Source organism: Phoenix dactylifera, chromosome 13, assembly GCF_009389715.1.
Source record: "Phoenix dactylifera cultivar Barhee BC4 chromosome 13, palm_55x_up_171113_PBpolish2nd_filt_p, whole genome shotgun sequence".
Taxonomy (NCBI): domain Eukaryota; kingdom Viridiplantae; phylum Streptophyta; class Magnoliopsida; order Arecales; family Arecaceae; genus Phoenix; species Phoenix dactylifera.
In genome coordinates, this window is record NC_052404.1 from 4,013,335 (window position 1) to 4,038,796 (window position 25,462).

At 38.1% G+C, this 25,462-nt stretch overlaps 1 protein-coding gene across 1 annotated transcript in view; it reads left to right on the forward strand.

Annotated features, from left to right (window-relative positions):
* The first annotated feature begins 854 nt into the window (after positions 1 to 854).
* LOC103701654 (ferredoxin-dependent glutamate synthase, chloroplastic) overlaps positions 855 to 25,462 on the forward strand; it is a 48,498-nt gene continuing 23,890 nt past the window's right edge. The window contains exons 1-10 of the mRNA XM_008783801.4: positions 855 to 1,362; positions 5,454 to 5,766; positions 6,228 to 6,670; positions 6,811 to 6,942; positions 10,237 to 10,335; positions 10,607 to 10,677; positions 11,901 to 11,997; positions 13,576 to 13,668; positions 14,921 to 15,066; positions 24,626 to 24,785. Of these exons, the coding sequence (XP_008782023.1) occupies positions 1,084 to 1,362; positions 5,454 to 5,766; positions 6,228 to 6,670; positions 6,811 to 6,942; positions 10,237 to 10,335; positions 10,607 to 10,677; positions 11,901 to 11,997; positions 13,576 to 13,668; positions 14,921 to 15,066; positions 24,626 to 24,785 (1,833 nt within the window). The 5' untranslated portion in view covers positions 855 to 1,083. The remainder of the gene's footprint in view (positions 1,363 to 5,453; positions 5,767 to 6,227; positions 6,671 to 6,810; positions 6,943 to 10,236; positions 10,336 to 10,606; positions 10,678 to 11,900; positions 11,998 to 13,575; positions 13,669 to 14,920; positions 15,067 to 24,625; positions 24,786 to 25,462) is intronic.

Below are 25,462 nucleotides of genomic sequence, written 5' to 3' on the forward strand. Positions count from 1 at the left end.
CAAACTTGGCAAGTGGCCATTATAGCGATTTACATTGCTTATCACATTTGGCTGGCTAGGAATGTTTGGATTTTTAGAGAGAGTTGCCCTACACCCAGGTTGTCGCGGAGTAAGCCCGAGTTTAGGCGGCGGAGATCATCTATACAGGTCCATTGGATGGGTTTTTGATAGCTCGGGGCACATAGGGCTCTACTTCTGCTCGTGTAGTATGCTCTTCACTTAGGTGCTCGACCCCCAAGCTTCCTCAAGGCCAACTTCGATGGGTGCGTGCTTGACAGCGATAAAAGGAATGATGCATGCTTTGTCATCAGAGGCCCAGATTCTATGGTGGTTGCTGCTGGAGGGTGTCATATCTTTGACACCTTCGTTTTAAGGGCGGAGCCGAGGGGCGGCGTGAGTTGGTCTGGGCTATGTACGGTGTGTTCTGCGGGCCAGAGTAATCATTCTTGAAGGAGATCCGACTATGATGATTGACTAAATCTAGAAGGCACCGATGGCACGGGTGGGTGCCAACCCTTGCTTCGAGACATTCGGGTCATGGTGAGTGGCGATGTTGCTTTTCCGGCCAAGCATGTTTACAAAAAGACTAATGGGGCCGTTGATTGGGTGGCTTCTGAGAGACCTGTAAGTTGGAAAAAGAAAGCTACCTAGAATATTCTAAGATTTGTTTTTTTTTGATTTTTTTTTGAATATATTCATGCTAAATATGTATGCTCCATCCATACTAGCAAAGAAAAAAAAAAAAAGGAATCTAAGAGTCAAGCTCTCCTATAGTCCAAGGCACACCACACCCAAAACTCCAATAAGCCATCCCAGTCCCGGGGTCAGCTTACCTCAATACTGTCGTTTCTTCCTCTCTCTCTCTCGTCCCTGAAGGTAGACGCGAGCGGCAGCGGGCGTTTCCTCTTCCTCTCTCTCACGCGTACATTTATCCTCATCTTATTCCCTCCTCCACACGATTTTTCCCTTTCCTATCCTCCTTATTCTTGGCCTTCTTCCCAGTATTATTATTATTATTATTGTTGTTGTTGTTGTTATTATTATTATTCTCGCTATCCTCGCCTTTCGCCCAGCGATCAGGGAATGGCGGCTCTCCCGCACCCGATCCCCGCCCCCAATATCCTCGTCCGCTCCTCCCCCTCCAACCCCGCATTCCTCGCTTCCCACCGGACCACCCTCCTCGGCGATCTCTCCGCTCTTTCTCTCAGGCCACGAAGGTCGAGGAGACTCGACCGGAGGAGCTGGTCTTCGGCGTCCGTGAGGGCCGTCCTCGACTTCGACGTCTCCAGCGCCGCCCTCAAGACATCATCGAACGTCTCCTCGCGGCAGCGGCGACAGCAGGATGATGATCATCAGTCAAAGGTACTCTGTTCGATATGTTTGCTGGTTCGTCCGGTGATCTGGTCCTGGTCTGGTTCATGGCTTATTTAAATTCAAACGTTGAACTTTTTGATCATATATGCGTTTTGAAGCCTTTTAGGTTATTTGGCTGTAGGTGATCCGAAATGCTTTTAAAGTTATAATTTTTTCCCTTCAGTTATATAATGGAAATTTGCGTACTTTTTACCTGGAGTTGCCACTTTTTTGATTAATTTTACTCGTAGAAAAAAAATACTACTGGACTTGTCGGATCAGTGACCAGAACTGTTTGATGTGGATTTCTTGTCTGATGGATTGCATAGTGCAGTGCAATCATGCTAGATTGGCTTTCTAGACTTATGGTGTTTCTGGTATTGTTATTGAGAACGGACGATGTGAATTAGGTAGACTGCTTACAAGCAGGGCAACCTTTTGCTGGCTATAGAGATTATTATTTCATGAGTATTGTGAGTAGAGTTAAAGTAAGGGCCTGTTTGAATTGCTGCTAGTTGAGCTGTGGTAAGTACACTTTACTGCAATTAGAGACTTTCAGATATTCGGTTGAATATAGGTGGAGTTTGGTGATGTGCATAGAGTTGACAAAGTCCCTCACTTGCTATAGCCTGCATCATGACATGATGATTTTCAGCTTATGCTAGGGCTGCAGGCAACATCGCGAAGGATGGAAGCTATTCATGGCGGAGACCGTGTAGGGACTGGTTTAATTTTTGGTGAGTGAAGTTGTTTCAGTGACATCCTTCGGGGAGAATGAGCTAGACAACATGATGATTCTCTAGTTACAACCTTAAATTTTAGATTCTAGCACTCTGAAGATCATCTCTTTCATTAAAAAAATTGTGGTATACTTAGATCATGAGGCGCTTTGATGTTTTAGTGCAAGGAGAAAACTTAGTGCCAAATACCAAGCATAGGACTTTTTCTTTTTGCAATTCACCTTCTTGGTGATGTATAATTTAGGAGATCGTAGTAGGGTCATTTGTGCCCTGATTGTGAAGCTTATTATGATGCAAAATAAGTTCATGCAGTTTGAGAGGAGACGAAGACATGTTACTTATCTTTACAGAGTACTCTAGGATCGTCCTTGTCCTTTTTCTCTATTCATTGTAGTTATATGTTGGAAATTTAACTCGCATATCTCCAGTGCTTTTGTTAGGGGAAATAATTATTGCAAAAATCGCATTGTTGAGAGCTTGGCCATTACCTAAAATCATGATGAAACTCTTGTGATGGTGCTTTGCAGGTAGTATCCGCTAAATGATGACCGGGGGCCTGGAGAGTTTGGTTCAAAGCCATATGGAACACAGGCCTCTAGAGTCCGATTTAGCCCTTTGTACTCTATAGGTGAACACCAGCATGAACTTTGTCCTAGATCTTGCTAAGATTATGAAGAATATTAATTCTATCTTTGTGGTGGTGGATTGATCCTTTCAGAATCAATCAGCTGTCCATGCAATTATGACATATTTGCATGAGAAAAGAAAAAAAAAGGGTACATCATGCGATCACAACCAAAAAAATTGGCATGGCAAGCACTACAAAAAATCTGCAACGAATCTGAATTAGGCTTGTCTTTTGACACAATTAGGGAGAAACACGATTGGGGCTCATCACTTGTTTTCTCAACCAAACTGCACCAAATTTGCCTTGAATCATGAATGGTTATTGTTCTGTCAGTAAAACTCTCTGTTCTTTCTTTACATTTTATGATATATATTAAAAATTCTTAAGAAATAACCTGATTGGTATTCCTTCACATTTGACTTTGTTACAAAGTAACAGATTAGCTTGACTTTACAAGAAGACTAAACAAGTTCAGTAGGTCGAGAATATGACTTCTCAAATCTACATTCTACTGTAGTAGGTATATAAGCTAGAGAACAGGACATGCAATTAATTCAGTCATCTGGCCGTTTATATCAACTTATCAAATAGATTATAGCTCCCCGCTTTGGTTATAAACATTTGAATTACTTTGGAACAACACCAAACAAGCCTTGAAACCTTTAACAATAATAGCTAATGATCATTATTGAGTATTAGTGGGAAAGATGAGCATGAATATTAGGACAATTACATACTATTATCAATTTAATCTTGAAAAATCAATGCATACTATTTCATTGACATGAACTTTATCCTATGCAAGCGTGTTCTTCCATCTTACCATGAATAAATCCTTGATAATCCACACAATCAATTAACTTTCGTGCTACACTTGTGTGATTTTGTAATATAAGATAAAAAATGATAGGCTCAAGCAAGGTCCGCTGTACTAACCATACCGACGTACCGGTGGGCACCGGTACCGGTATACCGAACCGAACTGGTACTGTACCGGTTCGGCTGGTTCGGGCCAAAAGCCAAAAAAAAATTTGAGGTCAGTACGAGCCGGTCGGTACGGATCGGTACCGGTTCGGTACCGAGTCGGTACGGGGTGGTACCGGATCGGTACCGACCGGTACGAGTTGCGAATAGTCGGAACCGAAAAATATAGCTGTACCGTACTGGTTCCGTTCGGTACCGGTATGTACCGGCCTGTACCGATCGGTACGGCAGATCATGCTCAAGACAATGTTCATGAATCCCTTGCCTGTTTTAGATAATTAATGCAATAATTTGACTCTCAATTTAGAAGAAAATACCAGTCTTTGCTACATATAAGCTAATAACATTTGACTCCTGGAGATTTGGAGTTTGTGTTTTTATAATGCTATGTTCTTGATAATTGTTCTTGATCTTAATCTCTTCTTGTTTTGTTTTCTTGATATAATTATTTGTTATATATATACATATCTACATACATATATATACATATATATACATACACACACACACATATATTTGTACATATATATGCACATTATATGCATTTTCATATATATATATATGTATATATGTAGAGTTGGACTATACACTTTACATTAACTCTTTAAAAAAGGAGTTCAAGATTCAAAATCAATGATGAACTACCTAAATTCAAAGTCCAAATTGTTCAACATGATCTATACTACAAAAAACCTAGAAATCAAAATTCATATATTTTGGTGGTCTCAACCTAATTATCAAGTAGGTATGAAGATGAACGGTTTTAATAGCATGATGCTATGTTTTAGTATGATCTAATTATGAAAATCTAATAAATTTTAAACTATACATATTTTAAGATGCATAGATCATGATCCATAAAGTAGATTTTCAATTTATGTACTCTATCATGTGTTTTAATAGACTAATATAGTTGATATTATTCATTTTTGTAGCAACTTGATGCATAGGTTAGTGACAATGAAAATATGTAAATTTCGGTTTCTAGGCATTTTTTGTAGTGCAGATCATGTTTAATAATTTGGATATTAAATTTGGATAGCCTATCAAGGTCGGCAAAATTGGTAGTGAGAACCATACCAGTACATTATCGATTTGGAATGGTAAAATTAGTACGATACGGTACAATTGGCATTATACGGTGTGCATCTTGTATCAATATAGGTTTCCAAAACTTTTTCTCACTCCTAGCCATGGTACTGCCCAAAACGTGGTGGTTCCGCTCAGTTGAGACCAATACGGCTTGGTTTAGCTAATATACCAAACCGAACCTTGGTACTATATTGGTACTACTATTACGGTATAATATGGTCAGTATGGGGTGGTACAGGTCAATAATGTTAAAACCATTAGCTCCTTTTCAAGGAGTTAATATAAAATGTACAGCCCAACTCATATCTATTTATTTATATATGGAAAAGCAATGATATAATCTATATCTTCTTGTGTGCCAAAAATGTAAATTGTGAATTCCATGCTGTAAAGTCACAATAGTTGAGTTGATACCCACATTGAGCTTATTACCTGGGTTGGTTCCATTTTATTTTTGTTGAGCCGATATGCTTATACATATGACAAGCATCAAATATGAAATTTCAGGAATTTTGGCCCAGTTGGGTTCATCAAATGCATCTTTTAAGAAAATATAAATCACTCTCCAATGATAATTCTAATGTAAATTTGTCAATTGTGAATCAAAGAAATTTTATTCTATTCTATCTTGAATCATATAATCAATAAATTAACAGGTTGCAAATTTGAGTGATATCATATCAGAGCGAGGAGCTTGTGGAGTTGGATTCATTGCAAATTTGAAAAATGAACCTTACCATAAGATTATTCAAGATGCTCTTGCAGCTCTTGGCTGCATGGAACATCGTGGAGGTTGTGCTGCAGATAATAACTCTGGTGATGGGGCTGGACTAATGACTTCAGTTCCATGGGATTTGTATAATGACTGGGCCAGCAAACAAGGTCTTGCTTCATTGGGCAGGTTTAATACTGGTGTTGGCATGATTTTTCTTCCCCGAGATGAAAAGTTTATGAACGAAGCAAAATCAGGTAATTCTTGAGGATCTTTTATTTTCTTTGAAAATTTCTTCTTCTCAAGCTTATAGATTTCCTTATTTCCATTCTTTGTGCCTCCAGTGATATCTGTTTCTTTCATTCTTATAGATTTTTATTCTATGTTTTTTAATTAGCGTAAAGAAATATTCTGAATCAAATGTTTTGGTGGTGAAATGTCACATGCCAGTATGTATTATAATCATGGATACCATATTTTTAAAGAAATTTTGTCATCTGTTGAATGATTCCTGCAATCATTTTTCACTTGGATGGTATTACCTGCTTTTCTAGCTCCTTTTCAGATTAGGCTTCTATTTGTATTCCTAATATTTTCTGTTTGTCTTCTTTCATTAATAAATATCTTTAGCAATTGTAATTATTGTTTTCCCCAGCTTAAGATTCAGGTTCTGTAAACATATTTGCATACATTGAAGGTATCGATATGTTTTCTACAGTTATCATGAAGACATTTTCAGAAGAAGGTTTGGAGGTGCTTGGATGGAGACCAGTTCCTGTAAATACATCGGTAGTTGGTTACTATGCGAAAGAAACAATGCCTAACATACAGCAAGTATTTGTCAAAGTTTCAAAAGAGGAGATCACTGATGACATTGAAAGAGAACTATATATTTGCCGAAAGCTGATTGAGCGAGCAGTAAAATCTGAAGAATGGAAAGATGAGCTCTATTTTTGTTCTTTGTCAAATCAAACAATTGTATACAAGGGCATGCTTCGCTCAGAGGCTTTGGGGCAATTTTATTTGGACCTCCAGAATGAACTTTACAAATCATCTTTTGCTATTTACCATCGAAGATACAGCACAAATACTAGTCCTAGATGGCCTCTTGCACAACCAATGAGGTTACTTGGTCATAATGGAGAGATCAATACAATACAGGTTTAGATTGTGTTGGAAATTTAACACTCTATGAAATATTTTCAGTTACAATTTTTGAATAACTCTATATGTGTGTGTCTTTTTAGTATGAACAGATTATGTTATTCATAGGAAAATTTCTGATAAAAGTTTTTTTGTAGGGCAACCTGAACTGGATGCAATCTAGAGAAGCAACAATAAAATCTCCTGTCTGGCGTGGTCGTGAAAATGAAATTCGCCCGTATGGAGATACAAAGGCATCCGATTCAGCAAATCTTGATAGTGCTGCAGAGGTATGAGTTCACCACTCTTTAGGTCACTTACCACTTTCAAACTTCCATTGTAACTTATTGATCTGAAGGTTTTAATAATATTTATACTACCTTGATCTAATCATTTGAAAGTGTAATTAAGAAAAGAGAAGATCTGAATAGTTGAAAGATTGTTAAAGGGTCATATTAGTTATAGGGCCTGAACATGATCTTTGGCTACTAAACCTATCCAGAAGCTGCACTTAATGATGTTTTCAACTAGATAGCCTGGCATGAAGGTGCCAGTCTACCTTGTTGGTAAAGTCTCTTGGTGTCATACCTAAGGCATGTGTTTGAGTCCTACCTTCCCCAAGGTTTTGGGTGTTAGTGGCATTTGTGGGAGGCTGTCCCATTGTGGAGCCCATTACCTACAGGCCTCTCCTACACACCCCTCGTGCCAACACGTACACATGAGAGAGAGAGAGAGAGAGATTCGCTATCTTGGTACTGGATCTCGTACCGATACCATCCTATTACAGTATTGGTATATGGTACGATACGAGACGATGAGACATACCGAGTACGATACGAGACTGCATACCAGTTTGATATTGGCATGGTAAGGTATTGACCGGTATGGAGAACTTTGGAGAGGATAAAACACATAGGTAATATCTAGGGAATTCAATTCTTGTTAATGTTGTGACAATGTCGAGTTTAATCAGTTGGGAGTCTGTCATCTAGTTAGGAAAATGAACTTCCATAAGTGGAGATATTTGGATTCTCCTTATTTGCATATGAGGAAACTTCATTTTAGAAGTTGCAGAGAATTGGGCCTTAGGCTTTAGGCATAAATATTGAGTTTTGAGTAACACACTTGTGTTTTTCATGGATAATGTACCATGCTTCATGTTACGATGCTTGCATGCATTAACATCTGAAGACAAGCCATTCTTTGAACACTTTGTTGGAGGTAAAGCTAAAACTATGATAAGGTGACCTAACTTTGTAGCCTTGGTTAAGTTTTTCTTTCAAGCTAACTAAGAAGATCATCTATTGAACACAAATTGTAGTTATTTCATAAATGGGCTACCTCCTGGGACAAACATTCTACAATTACTGTAAAAGACATGCTGCATGATGGCTACTTTAGACAAATATATAAGTTTATAAAAGAACAGTATTATGGAGGGTGAAAATTAACAAGAGATATGTTTCAAAAATATTTGGTTTTATATGTACTAGCTGTCTCAAGACGAAGAAAAATCTTGTAAACTATAGATGAAGGAGAAAGTTGCTCTAATTTATCGTCTTGAGAGTTATTGAGTTTAAATTATGCTTTTCAATTTTCACCAGAGTATCAGATTTTTATTCTGATTTTGTAATACCTTTATGCTCCATATTTTTGGCTAGCACATATGGTGAGGCTATTTGATAATTGATCATAATCTCGTTAATAGGATCAACTGGTATGAAATAGGGCATGTTTATGATGGAATGTGCATTCAGTGAAATTAAAAGTTTATTTAAATAGATCCATGGCTTCAATAGCTAGTCGTCAAGCACTAGAAAACTCAAAAGCATTCGAAGCTGGTAGTTTGAGGGGTAGCAAGTCTTGATATTAAGAGCAGCACCCATATAGAAGCTTCATGCAGCTAATAATTCTTTTTCTATGATCTTTGATGTATGAGTTTCAAATCAAAACTATTTTTTGAATCGATATAGCTATTTGTTTCCTTCCTGGCAAGGTTCGCACCGGTACAATGCGGTACCAGACTTGTACCGGTGTGAACCACTTCGGTTCGCACTGGTATGCCTCTTTTTTGCTCGGTTCTGACCCCAAAGGGGTTGGATCCATTTTCCACCGCTATACCGGACCGGTTAGGGACCAAACCGGTCTGGTACGGGCTGAATCGGCCGGTACGGGCCGAATTGGCATATCATGCTTCTTGGTGTGAGTTATGTTTCAACCATGATCTGCCGTACCGGTCGGTACGGGTCGGTACCGGCCGGTACATACCGGTACCGGACCCTACCGGTACGGTATAGCTACATATTTCGGTAACGAACCGTACCGACTGGTACCGATGCGTACCGGCCTGTACCGACCGGTACCGATGCGTACCGATGCGTACCGATCTGGTACCGGCCCGTACCGATCCGGTACCGGTCCGAACCGACCAGTCCGTACCGGCTCCAAATTTATTTTTGGCTTTTAGCCCCATCGGTATGGTACCGGTTCAGCTCGGTTTGGTTCGGTACCGTACCGGTACCGATGCCCACCGGTACGTCGGTACAGTCGGTACCGCGTACCTTGGTTTTAACTTTCAACAATTCTTAAATGTTCAGTCCTTGAGATCCAGAACGTGCTTCCCTTAGGTTTTTAGTTCAATTAAACTGATAGTCTCTTTTTCATGCTTTTGGCTTAAATGAGTGTCATATATGGAGAAAAAGCACAAGTAACATACTCTAGTAACTAGAGGAATTTGAGGTGCAAGTGTTGGAAATGAATGCTAGAGTCAATAATTATTGAAGAAGCAAATGGTTTGATATGAGCAGTTATTGAATGGTCCTGCATGAGAAGTATTGCATTATGAGACAATTAGCCACCGGCTCTCCCATCTCTCCTAGTAATGGTTGTTGAATTTGTGATGACAGTCTGCCTAATTATTGAAGTGCATGGTAATATGTGTTATAAGCAACTTGGTAGATCAGATATAAAGACGTAATACAGATCTAAGGTAATAGAATCGATTGCATTGATAATGAATTTGAATATGTTTGTCCTATTCATGAGAATGACATATTTTCCACAATCTAAACTGCTATTATCTATCATGATAAAGAAGAATAGTAAATATGGCATCTGTAGGTAGTAATGCTAAATAACCTTATGTCAGTATGGGAGAGTGCATGAAACTTGACCTTTACATTGGAATGAGGAAGAATGTTTAGTGTATTTCTCCTCTAGGAGATGAGGGATCATCAAGAAAGAGTCACAGGCTAATAGTAGATCATCAATTGTTAGGATCAGCCATTGATTATTGACATAGCAATCAGGATATTCCTCTATATGAAGTTATGAACAGATACTTAAGATAGGGATAAACATTATCTGATCTTAAACAACTTAACTGCATAAAAGTCTGAACATGGAGAAATACCTCTGTCTTTTAAGTTTCTAAGTGTTCAAATTTGCATGAAATTTTGAAGCGCTCATTTGTAACATCAGAAACTGTTATGTAAATTTCTAGTGTTTCAGTTTTCATTCTGTTAAGAGTTTTGTAGTTTCATGTCTTGGATGGGTTAGTTATATACTTGTCTCTTTGTGGCCAGTTGTTGCTAAGAAGTGGTCGAAGCCCAGCAGAAGCTTTGATGATTCTTGTACCTGAGGCATATAAGAATCATCCAACATTGATGATAAAATATCCAGAGGTAAGATTTGCCAATATGATCTAGGGTTTGTGTATTATTTTTAATGTGCTTGGACAAAAGGTTGCTTATATGTTTCTTTCTTTCTTTTCTTTCTTTTTCTTTCCAGTTAGATGTATATATGTCTCTTTACTGTTTCCTTCTTCTCTTGCTTTATGTCAACGGAGTTTATATGATTAAAAGTTTGTCTAGAGAATACATTCTATTCCATGTTTCCATTTGTACCATTAAACTTTTGTAACAAGTATTTGTTTATACTCTTTTGCAATGTTAGGTTGTTGATTTTTATGACTATTATAAAGGACAAATGGAAGCTTGGGATGGACCTGCCTTACTTTTATTCAGGTATTTTGTATTTTATAACTTAGAGATCTATTGTGTTTGTCATATCTGTTGTAAGTTTACAAGTTGTTTTAGTCATTAGTTGAGATTTATGGGTTGATTGTGGTTTTCGTAATATAATTTTATAATTGTTATAAGCAGTGGTTTTTGTTCTATCCTTTGCTTGTGTATCTGGCTCTTTTCGTGCCCATATGTTTACAATAATAAACATAAAGTAGGTACAAGAGGGAGTGGCTGCTCTAGGTGATACTCTGGTTATTCTACTATAGTGGTTGTTGTAAACAGAAAGAATCATGGCTATAGTGCACATGTACTTCTATTCCCTTATTCAATCTTGCCTTCCTTCTTCTAATTGTTATTTCTTATGTTTTGTTTGCTTCTTGCTATCCATTTTGCAATACATTTCTCTTTGCCGTGGTAGTATATTTGTGTTGCCCCTGGGAAGAGTTTTTGCAGAGAATGTTGGTATTGTACCCCTTCATACTGTGGTCATATGTATTCAAGTTTGTTGTATTTAAGGAAAACAAGTAGAAATCATTTTTATATCGATCTACTTTTAATGTAAATTTTATTTAGAAACATGCAACTATACTTTTTTTCTTGAGCGTTCAAGTGATAATTAGTGACTGGATGCTGGTAAGAGTATGATTTATGTCGATTCCACTTGCTACTGCATTTATCCCTCTTGACATAAAATCAATTGCAGTTAACACAAAATGTATAGTTGGGTAATGGCATGCAATTAAGTGGAAGACCCTGCCCATCTACCCACCCACCCACTCCTTCCATGCCCTGTATGCATGTATACGAACTAGAGCTGTAAACTTAGGAGTTCCCTAGAGGGCAAGGTTGTCAAAACAATTTAATTTTTCTGTCTGGTCCTTAAGCATTTAAATGGTTTCATGCAAATAAATCATATAGGGCCTTACTAAGTGGTTAAAAAATGTACTTTTAAATTCAAGCTACTTTGTACAAATTATAATTATAGATAATAAACCATTAAAGGATGACTTTGTAGCTGAAAGATATTTCCTTAGTCAATATTAACATACCATTGTAAGTTAGAAGTATTTGGCAAGAAAGTAAATATCTAGCCATAAAGTTCAGAACACAAATAAAGAAAGCAGTTTGTACTCTGTTAGTATAAGATTTATTTAGTTATTGATAGAACATGCTTTTTAGCAACTAAAGATAGACAACTAATTACTATCTTTTGATGGATCTAGTGATGGAAAAACAGTAGGGGCCTGTCTTGATCGAAATGGTCTTCGTCCTGCTCGATATTGGCGAACAATAGATGATGTAGTTTATGTTGCATCTGAGGTAAACAATATATTCACTCATTTTATAGGTACTTGGTTATACTTTTCATTTACTATTCAATTTCTATTTTAAGAGTGTGTTCTTAGAATTTCACTAATTTCAAACATGTCCAGAAGGACCAGAACATTGTTATCTTCATTTCATAAAGGATACTGCCAGCAGATGTTTCTAAGCTTTATTCAGTGAACAACTACACAATTTCTCCAATGAAAATATTCTGTATTACATGCCGTGTTTTATTAGTGACATTACAGTGGTCCCTTCTATATGAAAGTAAAGATGGAAGAAATATGAACCATGCTATAAATATCAGCAAACATTTAGCACTGAGATTAAAAGAAGTGTTCAAGGAATGCAGTCTCTTGTGCTGCTTCATTCGGTGTAATGAATGTTAGCTTAGGGTTGATAATTTTTGACTCAACTTTTTTTACCCGACCTAGACCCCTCCACCCACCTAACTGACCTGCTGGGTTTGTGGGTCAGGTAAAGATCAGCCAAACATGATCTCTGAGCAGTCGGGTCAGGGCTCCTCGACCCCATGGTTCAAGCCTTCAGGGGGTATATATTATATTATATTAGTTTCAGTATATATCTTTGAGTGGTGGATTTGTGGGGTGGATTTGAGCCATTGGATGTAATATTTGTTTAGAGATTTGTGATTTATATTGTTATCTTATTTACTTTGTAAAGTGTTTTTGGCCAAAATAGCCTGCCCATACAATACGAAGGGTTGGGCCAAGTAAAATGGGTCCGTGGTTTTTCTGCAGGTCGGGTTCGACCGTTCGAGCCAGGCCCCATGGGCCTTGATATATGTATCTCAACCCGACTGGAACCCAGCCATACTCGCAGATTGCACACTTATGTTAGCTTAATGTGCATGCGAAACTGCAGAGATCATCAAGGGGGAGAGATGAGTTCTACTTGAGTGCTTCCCCTTATAATGACTTAAGTAGGTCATATGTGACTCCAATTGGGTGCGCTTCACAAACCAATCATGATACAACATCAAGCAAACCTTTCTGGACTTCAGTGTTAAATGTGAGCATGACTTATCTTGCAAGCGTTTTCCTGGTTTATGGGAAAAGTGAATGAGTTACTTCCCTTCACTTTTGACATGTCCACTTTGATGCTCCACGATCGTTCATTTGCTTGCAATATTTCTTTGCCCAAAAAAAATTGCTTTGAAATTTATCTAGCTCATCACGCTGCCCGCCTCATAATTGCTTCTTTATTCTATGCTTTCTTAAGAGATTCACTTCCCTATATCAGCACCCGAATCAGCTTACGCACCCACTCTTGCTTCAGGTAACTAAATCTGCACTGGTGCAGGTCAATACATGCTGGCATGGGTTGGAAGCATGCCTGATAAGCAATCGTAGCCTATAATGGGCTGGCAGTTGAAGTCATGGATTGCTATATATTTGCTTCACAATGTTGAATGTTTACTCCTGATGCTATTTGAATACTTGTTGATTTTCCACTATTATTGTGAAAATGTGCATATCAGACCCACTACCTCTTGGTATAAGGATCCATGATGCATTGCATGATTTTTGCTGTTTATGTGTTAAATTGCAGGTCGGTGTCTTGCCAATGGATGAGACGAAGGTAATAATGAAAGGTCGATTAGGTCCGGGAATGATGATTACTGTTGATCTGCAGAGTGGTCAGGTTTGCATTTACATCCATATCTATGATTGCACAGAAGCATAATTTAGCATTCAGTATTCTTTGAAGTGGTAAAGATATACCTGTATGTATACATGTATATACATACGTATACACAAACAAATATATATGGTCTCTGAAAAATTTAAAATATTGTTGGCTAATTGCTGTTCTTTTTCCTTTCATTGGGAAATCATCAATCTACATTTTGGTAATTATTAGTATTGCTAGTGATTCTTCTTAAGCTTTTTTTTTTGAGGTGTTAATTTGATTGATACAAGAGACGTGAAGTATTTAATAGCCCAGTTCAGATAATGGACTTAATGATGACTATTTTTGAAGTATTTAATAGCTCAACTTGTTGGCAATTAGTGATGACATATGGAGCTGCATCAAGTATATATGTAACATATACTGTTCTCAAGTAAGTCAGTTTAAAGATCGTATCAATAGCATGCTGAACTAGGCAATGAATTCGCAGAAATTGACAGAGAAACTTGAGCCTATGATTTAGTTAAAATATGCGAAAGATTACAACAGTTAGTGACTTGTATGTACCTTATTGCTACTAACAAGTACCTTTATGAGTTTGAATCTTTGGACCATGGAGATATCATTCTGCTGCATTAATTATAAATAATCCTCTTACGTTTGCTCAATGCTGATGATAAAAATTTTAGGATATGATTCCACATATTTACAAATTGATCCACCAACTTACCTATAATTATTACAAAGTAAGAGTAAATGAGCTAAACTTGAACAACTATTACATGACATTAAACCTAATATGCACACTATGCTGTACTTTTTTTTCCACAACAAGTGGACAAGAACATATACTTCGACCACATATACACACCCAAGAAAAGGAGCATATACGCATACATGCATATGCTTATACATGTATATATTAATGCACATATTTGTACCGCATGTACATGTATATAGACATATATTTATACCAAATGTACATGTATATGCTTATATGTATATGTGTGTGTGTGTTTGCGTGGGTCTGTTGAATGTGTTCTTTGATATATGAGATTTTGCATGTTGTTAATCATGAACTACTAATATGTAAAATTTTGTGCTATCATGACAACTCTATATGTAAGTTTTGTCATCTATTCTCCTATAGATTTTTAGATGGGATGCATGCGATGTGCTTTTTATGCATGTCTCCTTTTGTAGTTCTTTCCTAAAATCCTTAAACTTGTTCTAATATAGTAATTTTGTTATTCTTATTGTTTAGGTTTATGAAAATACAGATGTTAAAAAGAGAGTAGCTGCAGCGAAGCCCTATGCAAAGTGGTTGAGTGAAAATATGCGTACCATGAAGCCCGTCAACTTTCTCACGTCTGTTGCTATGGACAATGAAATGGCTTTAAGACACCAACAGTTAAGGATCACTATTCTTTAGTTTTCATTGTTTGCCCCAACTTGGACATTTGTCCTTTACATATCTTTCTTCCTCTGCCAACCTGATAGAAGCAGGGTATGCCGAACCGGTGGCGACCCGGACCGAGTTGGTACCGGTTCAGGCTGTATTGAACTGGTATCGACCCGGTCCGCCGCAGGAGCGCGCGTGGGATGCGTTACCACATGTTTTCCCCGCGCGGGATGCGCGCGGCCGCGTTCCTTTTTTTTTCTTTTTTTCTTTTCTTTTCTTTTCCTTCTCTTCTTCCTTCTTCCCGAATCTTCTCCTCCTTTCTTCTCCTCTCTCCTCTCTTCTCTCTTTCCCCCTTCTCCCGTGAGCAAGGAAGGGCGTTTCCCCGCACGAGGATTGGTGCCGATACATCTTCTTCTCCTCTTTCTCTTCTTCTTCCTCTTCTTTCTTTCTCTTTCTTCCTCTTCTTCTTCCCCACACGTGCGGGCGTGTTGCCCCGCGCATACCGGTGCGAATCGGTCCGGTTCTTACTAGTACGCAGCGGAAACCGGTCGGTTTCAACCCCTATAGGGCCGAAACTGTTTTTCACGGCTAAATCGTACCGGTTGGCCCCAGTACGGGTACGGTACGTGCAGAATCGGTTGGTACATGCCGGTTCAACATACCATGGATAGGGGGCCGTGCTGGCCGGGGCTCAGCCTCACGCATTCAACCTTTAAATATCAATTGTGTGCTTTGAGATTTGCCATTACATGAGGGCATTGTCTTAGCTCTAAATAGCATCATAGGTTAACCCAGACAGGAACTGTTATTTTTGTTGTTGGTATCATTTTAGCTGTTTTATTGACTATTGCCTTTTCATTTTCTTGTATCTTCTGTGAATTTTAATTAGCATGGAGACATTTGTAGTTGGTACTACATTTTATCTACCTAAAGATGTCGTTGTGCACATCATCATCATCATCATCATCATCATATCATATATTGTAGTTAGAGAATTTGTTAGTTGTATATGAGCTCTTCATTATTAAATGCATATCTGTACTATTGTCTATATTTTTATTGTTCTATTGGTTTTGCAAGTATAACACTTTACTAACAACTCCACTATTGAATTGTATTTGAATAGGACATCGGTTAGTCCCTTCCTTTTTTGCCTTTTTTTTTTTCGAACATGGTATCACAACCACCTTGTCTTCCTACATAAATTGGACCGGCCTTCCTAATATGACTATGTTATGATTTTTGCTGTATCTTTTTTATTTTTGACGTGCATCTACGAAGGTTCAAAAACTGATAATTGTTTTTGATTTTATCAAAACAAAATGAATTTTCGTTTCAATGCTTTTCCACTAGTTTCAGTTTAATTTTGGTACTTTTTATTGCAAAATATTAAATACATCAAATGGACTTTTATTTCATAACCTCTGCCATAGACAATTGAAAAGCTATCACATGATCTCGTTGCGTCATCATATTATCTTTCTTATAGAAAGAAATTTATAACATTATCTATCGCCTAGAAGTGAAATATGTGCGTCAGTCATGGATTCGTTGAGAATGATTCTGATCTAGTTCATGGCCTATTAGAAGTAGAAAGCGCTCTTGTTGGTTAAAATTTAGGAAGAATATACACAAAATAAATAAAAAAGAGGATAAAAATTAGAGAACATTCTTAAAGCATATTTATTATTTTTTGGGACTATGGGGGCATCATGTCTCCACTACAAAAAAAATCACGGCAAGGACCACCAAACTGGTACCGGGACCCGTATTGATCGACGGTCGGTCTAGTTCGGTACCAAATAGGAACCGATACAGCTAGGGCTAGGGCGTGCTGGTTCCGTACCGGCACACCCTTTTTTTGCTTTTCAAGAATATTTAATTGGTAATTAATCTTTTTGAAGTTTTTCAATACTTTTAAGTGCAATTTGATTTTTTTTGGTATTTTATTGATTTTTTTGATGTTTCTAAGATTTCAGTTTAACCTAATGATGCATTTTATTGTTTTACAATTATATAAATCATAAAATGATTAATGAGATGTTGCATGCTACAAGGAACAACATAAAATTTTCTCAATTAAGTAATGATGTAAAAAATATAAAATAATACAATCACTTATATACATTTAAAGTACAACATACATACCGATATCTAAAATCAGATCGAGTGGCGATGACTCGTAGATTTTGAGATCATAAGCATAGTTAGGAGGCACATCAACCTACCTATCTTACCAAGCGACGTAGTTTTGTACGTTCATCCCATAAGGAACGTGCGCCGGGTTATAAGCACTCTCGGATCTCTCACTGAAGTTCTGGCTCTGACAGGTCCTCTGGCTGATAATATGTCTGCTGCCGGTAGCAAAATCTGACCTGTGAGATGCCCTGGGCTGCGTAGGGTAGTAGCTACCGGAAGATACCTCATATGTATTATATTCATATCCGTATCCGTATGAGTCATTGGTTACCTGTGGCTGCAGATAATAGGATTCAGTATACGACTCGGAACCTGATACGTCTGTGGATCCTACTCCACGTGCGAGGTCATCTGCAATTGCATCGTGTCCTCCTGAATGATCTCGAAGAGTCCATCTCCTATATGCAATCGTATCCTCGCGGGCTCTACCAGATTGTGCACCGTGGTTTCTATTTTGTGTAGCATGCGTAAACTGGGACTCACCGGTCTATCGAAGGCTACCCTACGACTGTGTCTCATAAACAATGGTCTTCTATCCTCTATTCTCTTTATGGCCAGCAAATCAATGAGCACCAGAACTGTCATTGCTGCTGCTCTAGGACTCGTCGACACTCTTCATCGGGGTTGCAGGTGCTTTTTAGTTTTGATGTGTTGGATAGTTGCCTTCTTATCCTTCGTGTCTTTCTGCCCAGCTTTGTTACTCTCCTGACTGAGTCGACCGGATAGCGTGGTAACCTTGTCTAAGCATCTCTCGATCATATCTCTGAGAGGATATCTCGAACAAGGAGTCATGTGGTGATTGGCTCTTTTGTGACTGTTGCTGATCAGTTGTAGGAATGCGTGGAATATTGCGCTCAGCCCATTCATCAAGCTCCGGCATTTGCTGCTGGCCCACAGGTTGTCCGATCATAGGATCATCCTCATCATCAGCGAAAGCACTATGGATTGGATCTGTATACTTGAGCTCTACTTCTGAATGCACTTTAGCCTCAACCTCATATTATAGTGGATATATACAAAGTCATGGAGGCACTTTTGTGTCAAACAATTTCTCTGCTTGCTGTGGATGAGAGCAAAAGTGAACCAGTTGCGCTCATAGCTACTCAAGAAAACTGTCTGGAAGAGGATCTAGACAGCTATCCGCTTAAGATTTTTCGCGAACAGCCCAAAATAATCCATCATTCAGCTGCAAAAACATTGAAAAAAATAGATATAAGATAGTACCATATTAGTAACCATCTAATGCCAGATAAATGTCATGATGTATAACATACGTAGATTCATACATTTCTTACTTACGACAATTGCTTGCTTTCCAAAGCTGTCGCTGCCTTCTCCAAATAATTTGGTATGTGAAAAAGAACCGTGTTGTAGTATGTTCATAATAGAAGGTACCAGTTAACTTGCACATGTCACTTAAGTTATCTCTTTTAGATATAGGGTCGCGACTTCTGGATCAGGCTCCGTCTTGTAAATGACATTATACAGAGTGGTCAGAAGTTCGTCATCCATACCAATTCCAGTTATGCTGTACTGGAACCGAGGGTTCAGGTAGTATGCTGCACATAGAGGAGACTGTTTTAGTAAAATTATATAAGTACATGAGTAATCTAATTTTCAATGTTCTTGCTTACCTACTAAATCTAAGTTTCTATCTATTTGGTAGTCTCACCGCCGCTCAATGATGCCGATGTACTCCTGGGCATAGGCTGGATCTGTCTCCATGATCTGGGCCTTTGCCCTCTTCATCATGTGATACAGAAAACCCATCTAGGAGTACCTCTCGCTATCCACAGTTCGAAGCATTTCATACAATGGTCTGATAGCCTTCACTATCGCAGCGGCCTGCCAGAATGTTTGCCTTGCCACCAAGTCTTTGACACTGCTCTCTTCAGTGTCGTGCTAGGCATATCTACTTTCATGCCACTCGGGACTGACAAATATCTGACATGGCTGCTTGCTTCTCAAGAAGGCTATCAAGTGCAACGTAGTTGGTAGCAAATCGTGTGGCTCTTGGTCTCAAAATCTCTTTTCATGCATACCTCCTTATCAGTGAAAGGACCCAAGTATGATTATAAATATACCTGGTGATGGTTTGGGCTGTCTTTACTGTCTACTGCATCCTAAAATCTTCATAATGTCCATCAATATGAGGCTAATATAATGTACAGCACATGGGGTCCAGAAAATGTGGCCACCGCTCCAAAAATCTCTCCGGCGGTTTTATATTGTGGCCCATTATCAGTGATGACCTCTACGACATTCTCCTCTCCTATCTGATTAATCATCTTCTCCATAAGTTTGAGGATGTACGTGGCATTGTGCATTTGATCAGAAGCATCAACCAACTTGTGGAAGAAAGTCTTCATATCACCGTATGTTAGAAAGTTGATGCTCTGCCTAATAGGACCGGTCCAGCCATCACACATCATAGTCAATTCATATGCGGGCTACTTGCTCTTGTAGGAGTTAATCATTTCTCTAACTTCTTATTACTGTCAAGAAGCTCATCGTATATGTCCTTCGGACCTGGAAGATCTACACTATGACTGGCAACCCATATGGTGGAAATGACAAACCTGTATTACGTATTGTCTGCCACATTCGCTGGAATGTGGCTAAAGTAGAATTAGGATCCAATAGCTCACCACATATCCTTCTTATCCTTCTTTAGCATTGAGTCAACCTTTTGCTGTTTCGAATCTCTGATGGAAAAGGCATGTGGATCTAAATCGTAGATTGCTGCTTCTTGTGAAATTTCTCTGGATGACTTTTTTTTGCTACTAAAAGCCTCCAGCATATATGCAATCTAGCCACCGTCTCTGTTGACGGCTTTTCTGACTGAGGAGGTCCTTCTGAAGTCTAGATCTGCCCTGCTACTCGCAGAATCGGAGCCCGACTCGTAGTACTATGCTTGGCCACCTCATCCAGCTGCTACTGATCATCCAGGCTCGCCTGTATGGTAGCTGGGATCTGTGCCTCGTCATTTGGAGCGGATGCCTCTGACTTTCTGGAGTGAAAGGAAGGTGGCTCTGCTGCTCGGCGGTCCACCTCTATCTTTTTCTTGGCAACCATTTTCTTCGTTGCTCTGAAATCAGTGAAGTGCTTCATCAGTTGCCGAACCTTCCGTGGGCGTTTTCGGCATATAGATATATTGAGATAACCACCAGCCAAGTACTGCTTCAACCTGGTTACCCCTCATTTCTTGAACTTTGTGTTGCACCAGTTGCACTGCCGTGCCGGCCTAAGAATATTTGCGTATTCTTCCAGCTAATATCACGCTTTGGGTCTTTTTTTCTTGATGGCTCCATTTCTGCAGGTTTATCAAATACGTCAGTTTATCAATTGTTCAAAATTAGCAAAATATTAATACGATGATAATTTTTTACTTCAGAAAATATATATGATTTATCTAACTATAACCCTAATTTTTTATATTTATTTATATATTTTTAATATTTTTTAATTTTTAAAATATTTATATATCATAAATTAAAAAATATGATCTCTACCTTAAAAATTATTTTTTAATTATATAATACGTACTACTAATTTTTTATTTTTGGTATTAATTATATATTTTAAATTATTTTTTAATTTAAAATTAATTTTTAATATTTAAAAAATTAATTTCAGCTCAGATCCATGTAGAATCCAACAATGGATGCTACATATATTTTTCTAGGCCCTTGGACACGCATAAAAGATTATTTAATTTTTTTTAAGTTTAGGCCTAGGCTACTGTGCTTATGATTGCATCAAAACTTGAATGGATGGATACCAAATTGTTATATAGAGTAGCTTGCATGCTTCTAAATACGTTTCTGATTTTACAGTTTTTTTTTTATAAAAATTATCCTCTCTTAATCCGAAAATATATTTTTAATTTTTAATAATTATATATAATTCGAAATATAAAATTTTTTATGTCAACGTGTACATCGTCCATAGATTTACAACATATAAAAAAATCAAATCCAAATTTAAAAAAAGGCATAATCTTCTCTTATTTTGCAATTTTTAAGCTATTTTTTCAAGCCCTCCAAAAGAAAGGAGATAGGAGAGAAGAAGCACACCTTATTTAGCCTTGGCTCTTCCTTCTGATAGCCTGAATTGGTGTTATTTGTGAATTTTTTGGAAAGTGGAAGCTCTGGCTCTGTGTCAAATTCCGTTGGGAGGGCCTTCTCGGGCTTTTCCAACGCCACTGAAGGGGCTTTTAAAGCCTCCAGCAGGCCATTGTAGCATTATTGCCACAATGCTTCTTGGCTCGGTGCGAACTGGACGATTCCGACCCCTATGGGCTGGAATCGATTTCAAATAGCGAATCGACCCGGTTTCGCACCAGGTCGGTTTGGTATTGCTTGAATTAGGCGGTTCGGCTCGGTTTGGCAGACCTTGAATCACGGTAAGAGGATAATTTATCATTTTTCTAATTTCTAGCAATATAGTATATGTCAATGTTTGCTGAACTGGTATTGTATCTTGTACCGACCGGCCACCGGTTTTATATAGAATAGGTCCATATCATGCTGTTTTGGGGCGTACCGAAGTGGGGAAAGGGAGGAGACAAAGAGGGGGAGAGGGATGAAGGAAGGAAGAGAGGGAGAGAAAAGGGTGTTGCTGGAGAGGGGGGAAAGGGAAGACCTTTTCTTGATGCCCTTCGATCGCCAACCCCGCTTTGCAGTCAAGAGAGAGAGAAGGGGCATTGCTAGAGAGAGGGAAGAGGAAGCACCTCTGCCTGGAGCCCTTCGATTGCTGGCTTCGACATGGTCGAGAGAGAAAGAGAGAGGACCTACCTTCAAGGCAGTAGCTAGCGTCAAAAGAGAAAGCGGTGGAGCTAGGGCATAGGAGATTTTCATCTTTGAGAGAGGTTTAAGGGAGGTCATTCCGGGGGGGGGGGGGGGGGAGGTCCCCAATTTGCTGAACCATTCCAATTCTGCGTTGGTTCAGTTCAGTATGGGCCAAACTTCCTGGTTTGGATCGGTTTGACAATTGTTGGTATCTATGGATCTAAATTTTCACGAGTCATAAGACTTGAGTTCTAGGATAGGAACTTTGTAATCAATTTACTTCTCTCCAATTTTCTCTAAAATTTAATGTTGAAATGCTTCGTTATCTTCTTAAACAGTTTATGTTTGAGGAAACATGCTTCCTGACATTTAGAGAAGTGAAGAAATGGAATGCATAAATAGGCATATAAACTGTAGGATTGGCCTGATATGTTTCTTTTGCTTAAAACTCCAAAACCAAACCTAGTTTTATTGGTTTCCATTCAAAGTTTGACCATTCACATTTTGGTCTTAGTTTCGGAGCTTAGAGCATAACTTCAAGCCCCGATTTTTACATTGTCTTATATCGTTATTAACTCTTAATATGACCGAATTATCAATATTTATCAAAATATGATTCTGTTTTATATTTGTACTGCACATCAATCTTACTTGAGACAAATAAAACCATACTACTCTGACAACTAATATGATCTATATTTTGTGAGTTTTTCTTTTCATTATGTGTATAGGATTTAATTTTCTCCATTAGTTGTTACAACCTTTTTCTCAAAATATATGCTAGAATGGCTCGAAAAGTAATTTCTTGGGCATTGAAGAAAACTTTCTGCATAGATATTAAACCAAGAGTGTTGAGGACATTTATGCTATGGAAATGAAATGCATTTGAAGTCAAGGTTTGCCGTCTCGATATCGAACCCTGTACTGGTGGCACACTAGCATTGTGTCGGTATAGTACGGGATCTTTTTGATGTACCGAGTATCGATATGCCACCCATACTAGGTACTGGTATCGAACCGGTATGGTACACCCCATATCGTCCGGTTTGAGTTGGTATGGCGAACCATATTTAAAGTAGTTGTATTAAGGCTAGAAGTTAGTAAGCTTACAATAGGAGTCAACATTGAGCCATATCTTTTTAGATCAGTCATTATAGGCTTATTGCTAGTATTTAGGAAACGTTCTATGATATCTATTCTTGGCAGATGACATGATGTTGATTGATAAGATGAGGACAAACTTGCTTATTTAGAATTAGGAAGGAAATCTAGAGGCTAATGGCCTTAAAATCAATATGATGAAAGCAAACCATCAATATAATGAGAATAGAGTATATTGCTGTAGCTTTAATGAAAATAGAAATGAACATGGAGCCCTAGTTAAAAAGTACTGTACCGTACCGATTCGGTACCGGTACTTGGTACGAATGACGTACTGAGTATCAGTATGCCCAAAAAATCTCGTACATACCGTACCAACACTGTGCTAGTATGACACCGGTACGGGGTCCGGTACCGAGACGACGAACTTTGGATGGAAGTTGCAAGAAATGATTTAAAAGAACTTATTGTGGTACCAAAGTTAGATTTTGGCAGGAATGATTGGTAAATAAAATATAGGTGATCTTAAATAGTGCGATAAAGTTTTATCATCATAAATATGATTATTTGATAGAATGACAATTTTTCCTGTCCTACCCTTATTAAGCTTGGTGCTTTAGTCACATGATGGTGAGCCCTGCATAAGCTGACCTGTTATTGTCAACTAGCTGGCCACCCGGTCTTTCTGTCTTTCTTGCTTTCATGTCGTTGATTGTGGTGTCAGTTTGTTGCTGCACCACAGACTCTACTTCCAATGCTGATGCCTTTTCGTTCTCTTCTATTATGCCTACCATTTCATAGGCACTGTTGTCATCTTTGTTTTTGCATCAGCTTCAAACGATTACTTTTTCGGTTTTGGTCTTCTCTGGCATTCCAGTAAGATGTATTTTCACGCTTAACTGTTGAGATGTACCATATCTTGGTGTATAAATTCTACAGTGCACATTTGGTTTTGGCACCTGCATTATGACAGTATTTATGGACATTCGTACTCCCTCTACTGCAGTGATTGAAGTATTTTTTCAAATTTCCAAGAATCCAGTGCTACACATGTTAGTGATTAGGATTAAATGTCATCATTTGACATCCTTATGCCCTCGTCACATTATATTGGATCCATTGCTTGTGCTTCTTAGTGAACTTGCGCCCTACTTGGGAATGCATGTTTGAGCATGCCCTTGCATGTGTGCCTGCTTGTGTGCATCCATTAATAAGATGTGTTGATGTTACATAACATCAGCTTTTAGATAGTTTGATTTATTTTGAGATTTTGTATTCTCATGAAAATGCTCTTCCATCTCATATGCATGTTTGCATCAACCTAAAGAGATGTTTTTACCCCAAAGCAATGTCTAAGAGCTAGGTTACTATAATTCTTTAATGATAAAACTAGAATTTACTTTTCTTCCTAAATCATCTACTTTTCTTTTTTGAATATATGATCCTTTTCTTGAACTACTTGCTTTGGTAAAACCAGGGCATTTGGCTACTCAAGTGAAGATGTTCAGATGGTCATTGAGACAATGGCCTCCCAAGGGAAGGAGCCGACATTTTGCATGGGTGATGATATTCCATTAGCTGTCGTATCTCGGAAACCACATATGATTTACGACTATTTCAAGCAGCGCTTTGCCCAGGTCAGTTTGATATGCCTAAAATGAATTAACTACTAATCCAGCATGATCTTTTCTGCCCACTAGGTACAAGAGATGTTTACCAATGAGTTTGATATTTATTTGTTAAAATAAATATTGCTTTAACATACGATAACACCTGTTTGCAGTTGTTATACTCAAAATGCTAAACTTGCTAATGTCAGGGGTCATCTAAATGCTGTAAATATTTGCACTTCTGCTACTTTGCAGTGAACTTCTTGCTTCCTTGATTGTAAATTTTAACATCGATATCACTGGGAAACAATTAATTTTGTTGTGAATTTATCCAATATTACTTTACAAGTTCCTGCGCACATGGAGCTCACTTTGAAAACGTAAAAAGGATGTTTTTACAATCTTCAAAAAAACATTAATTTTAAATAATCCATTACTATATCCATATATAACTTTGTAAGATAGCCTGAATGAATGGAGAAAGTAAGGGAGCGCATTGATGATAAGTAGTGATTAAGGTGAATAATGGCACATATGCACAATAGTATGAGGCGTACATCATTATTACTACACAGAAGCAAAATGTCCTTGTTTTTGTCTCTTCCTCCTATTTCTCATTGATATTGCATTCAAACTACATTCGCATTGTTATTGTTCTTGGGGTTATTCTCATACTAGTGCTAAGCAAACAAGATGCATGTGGT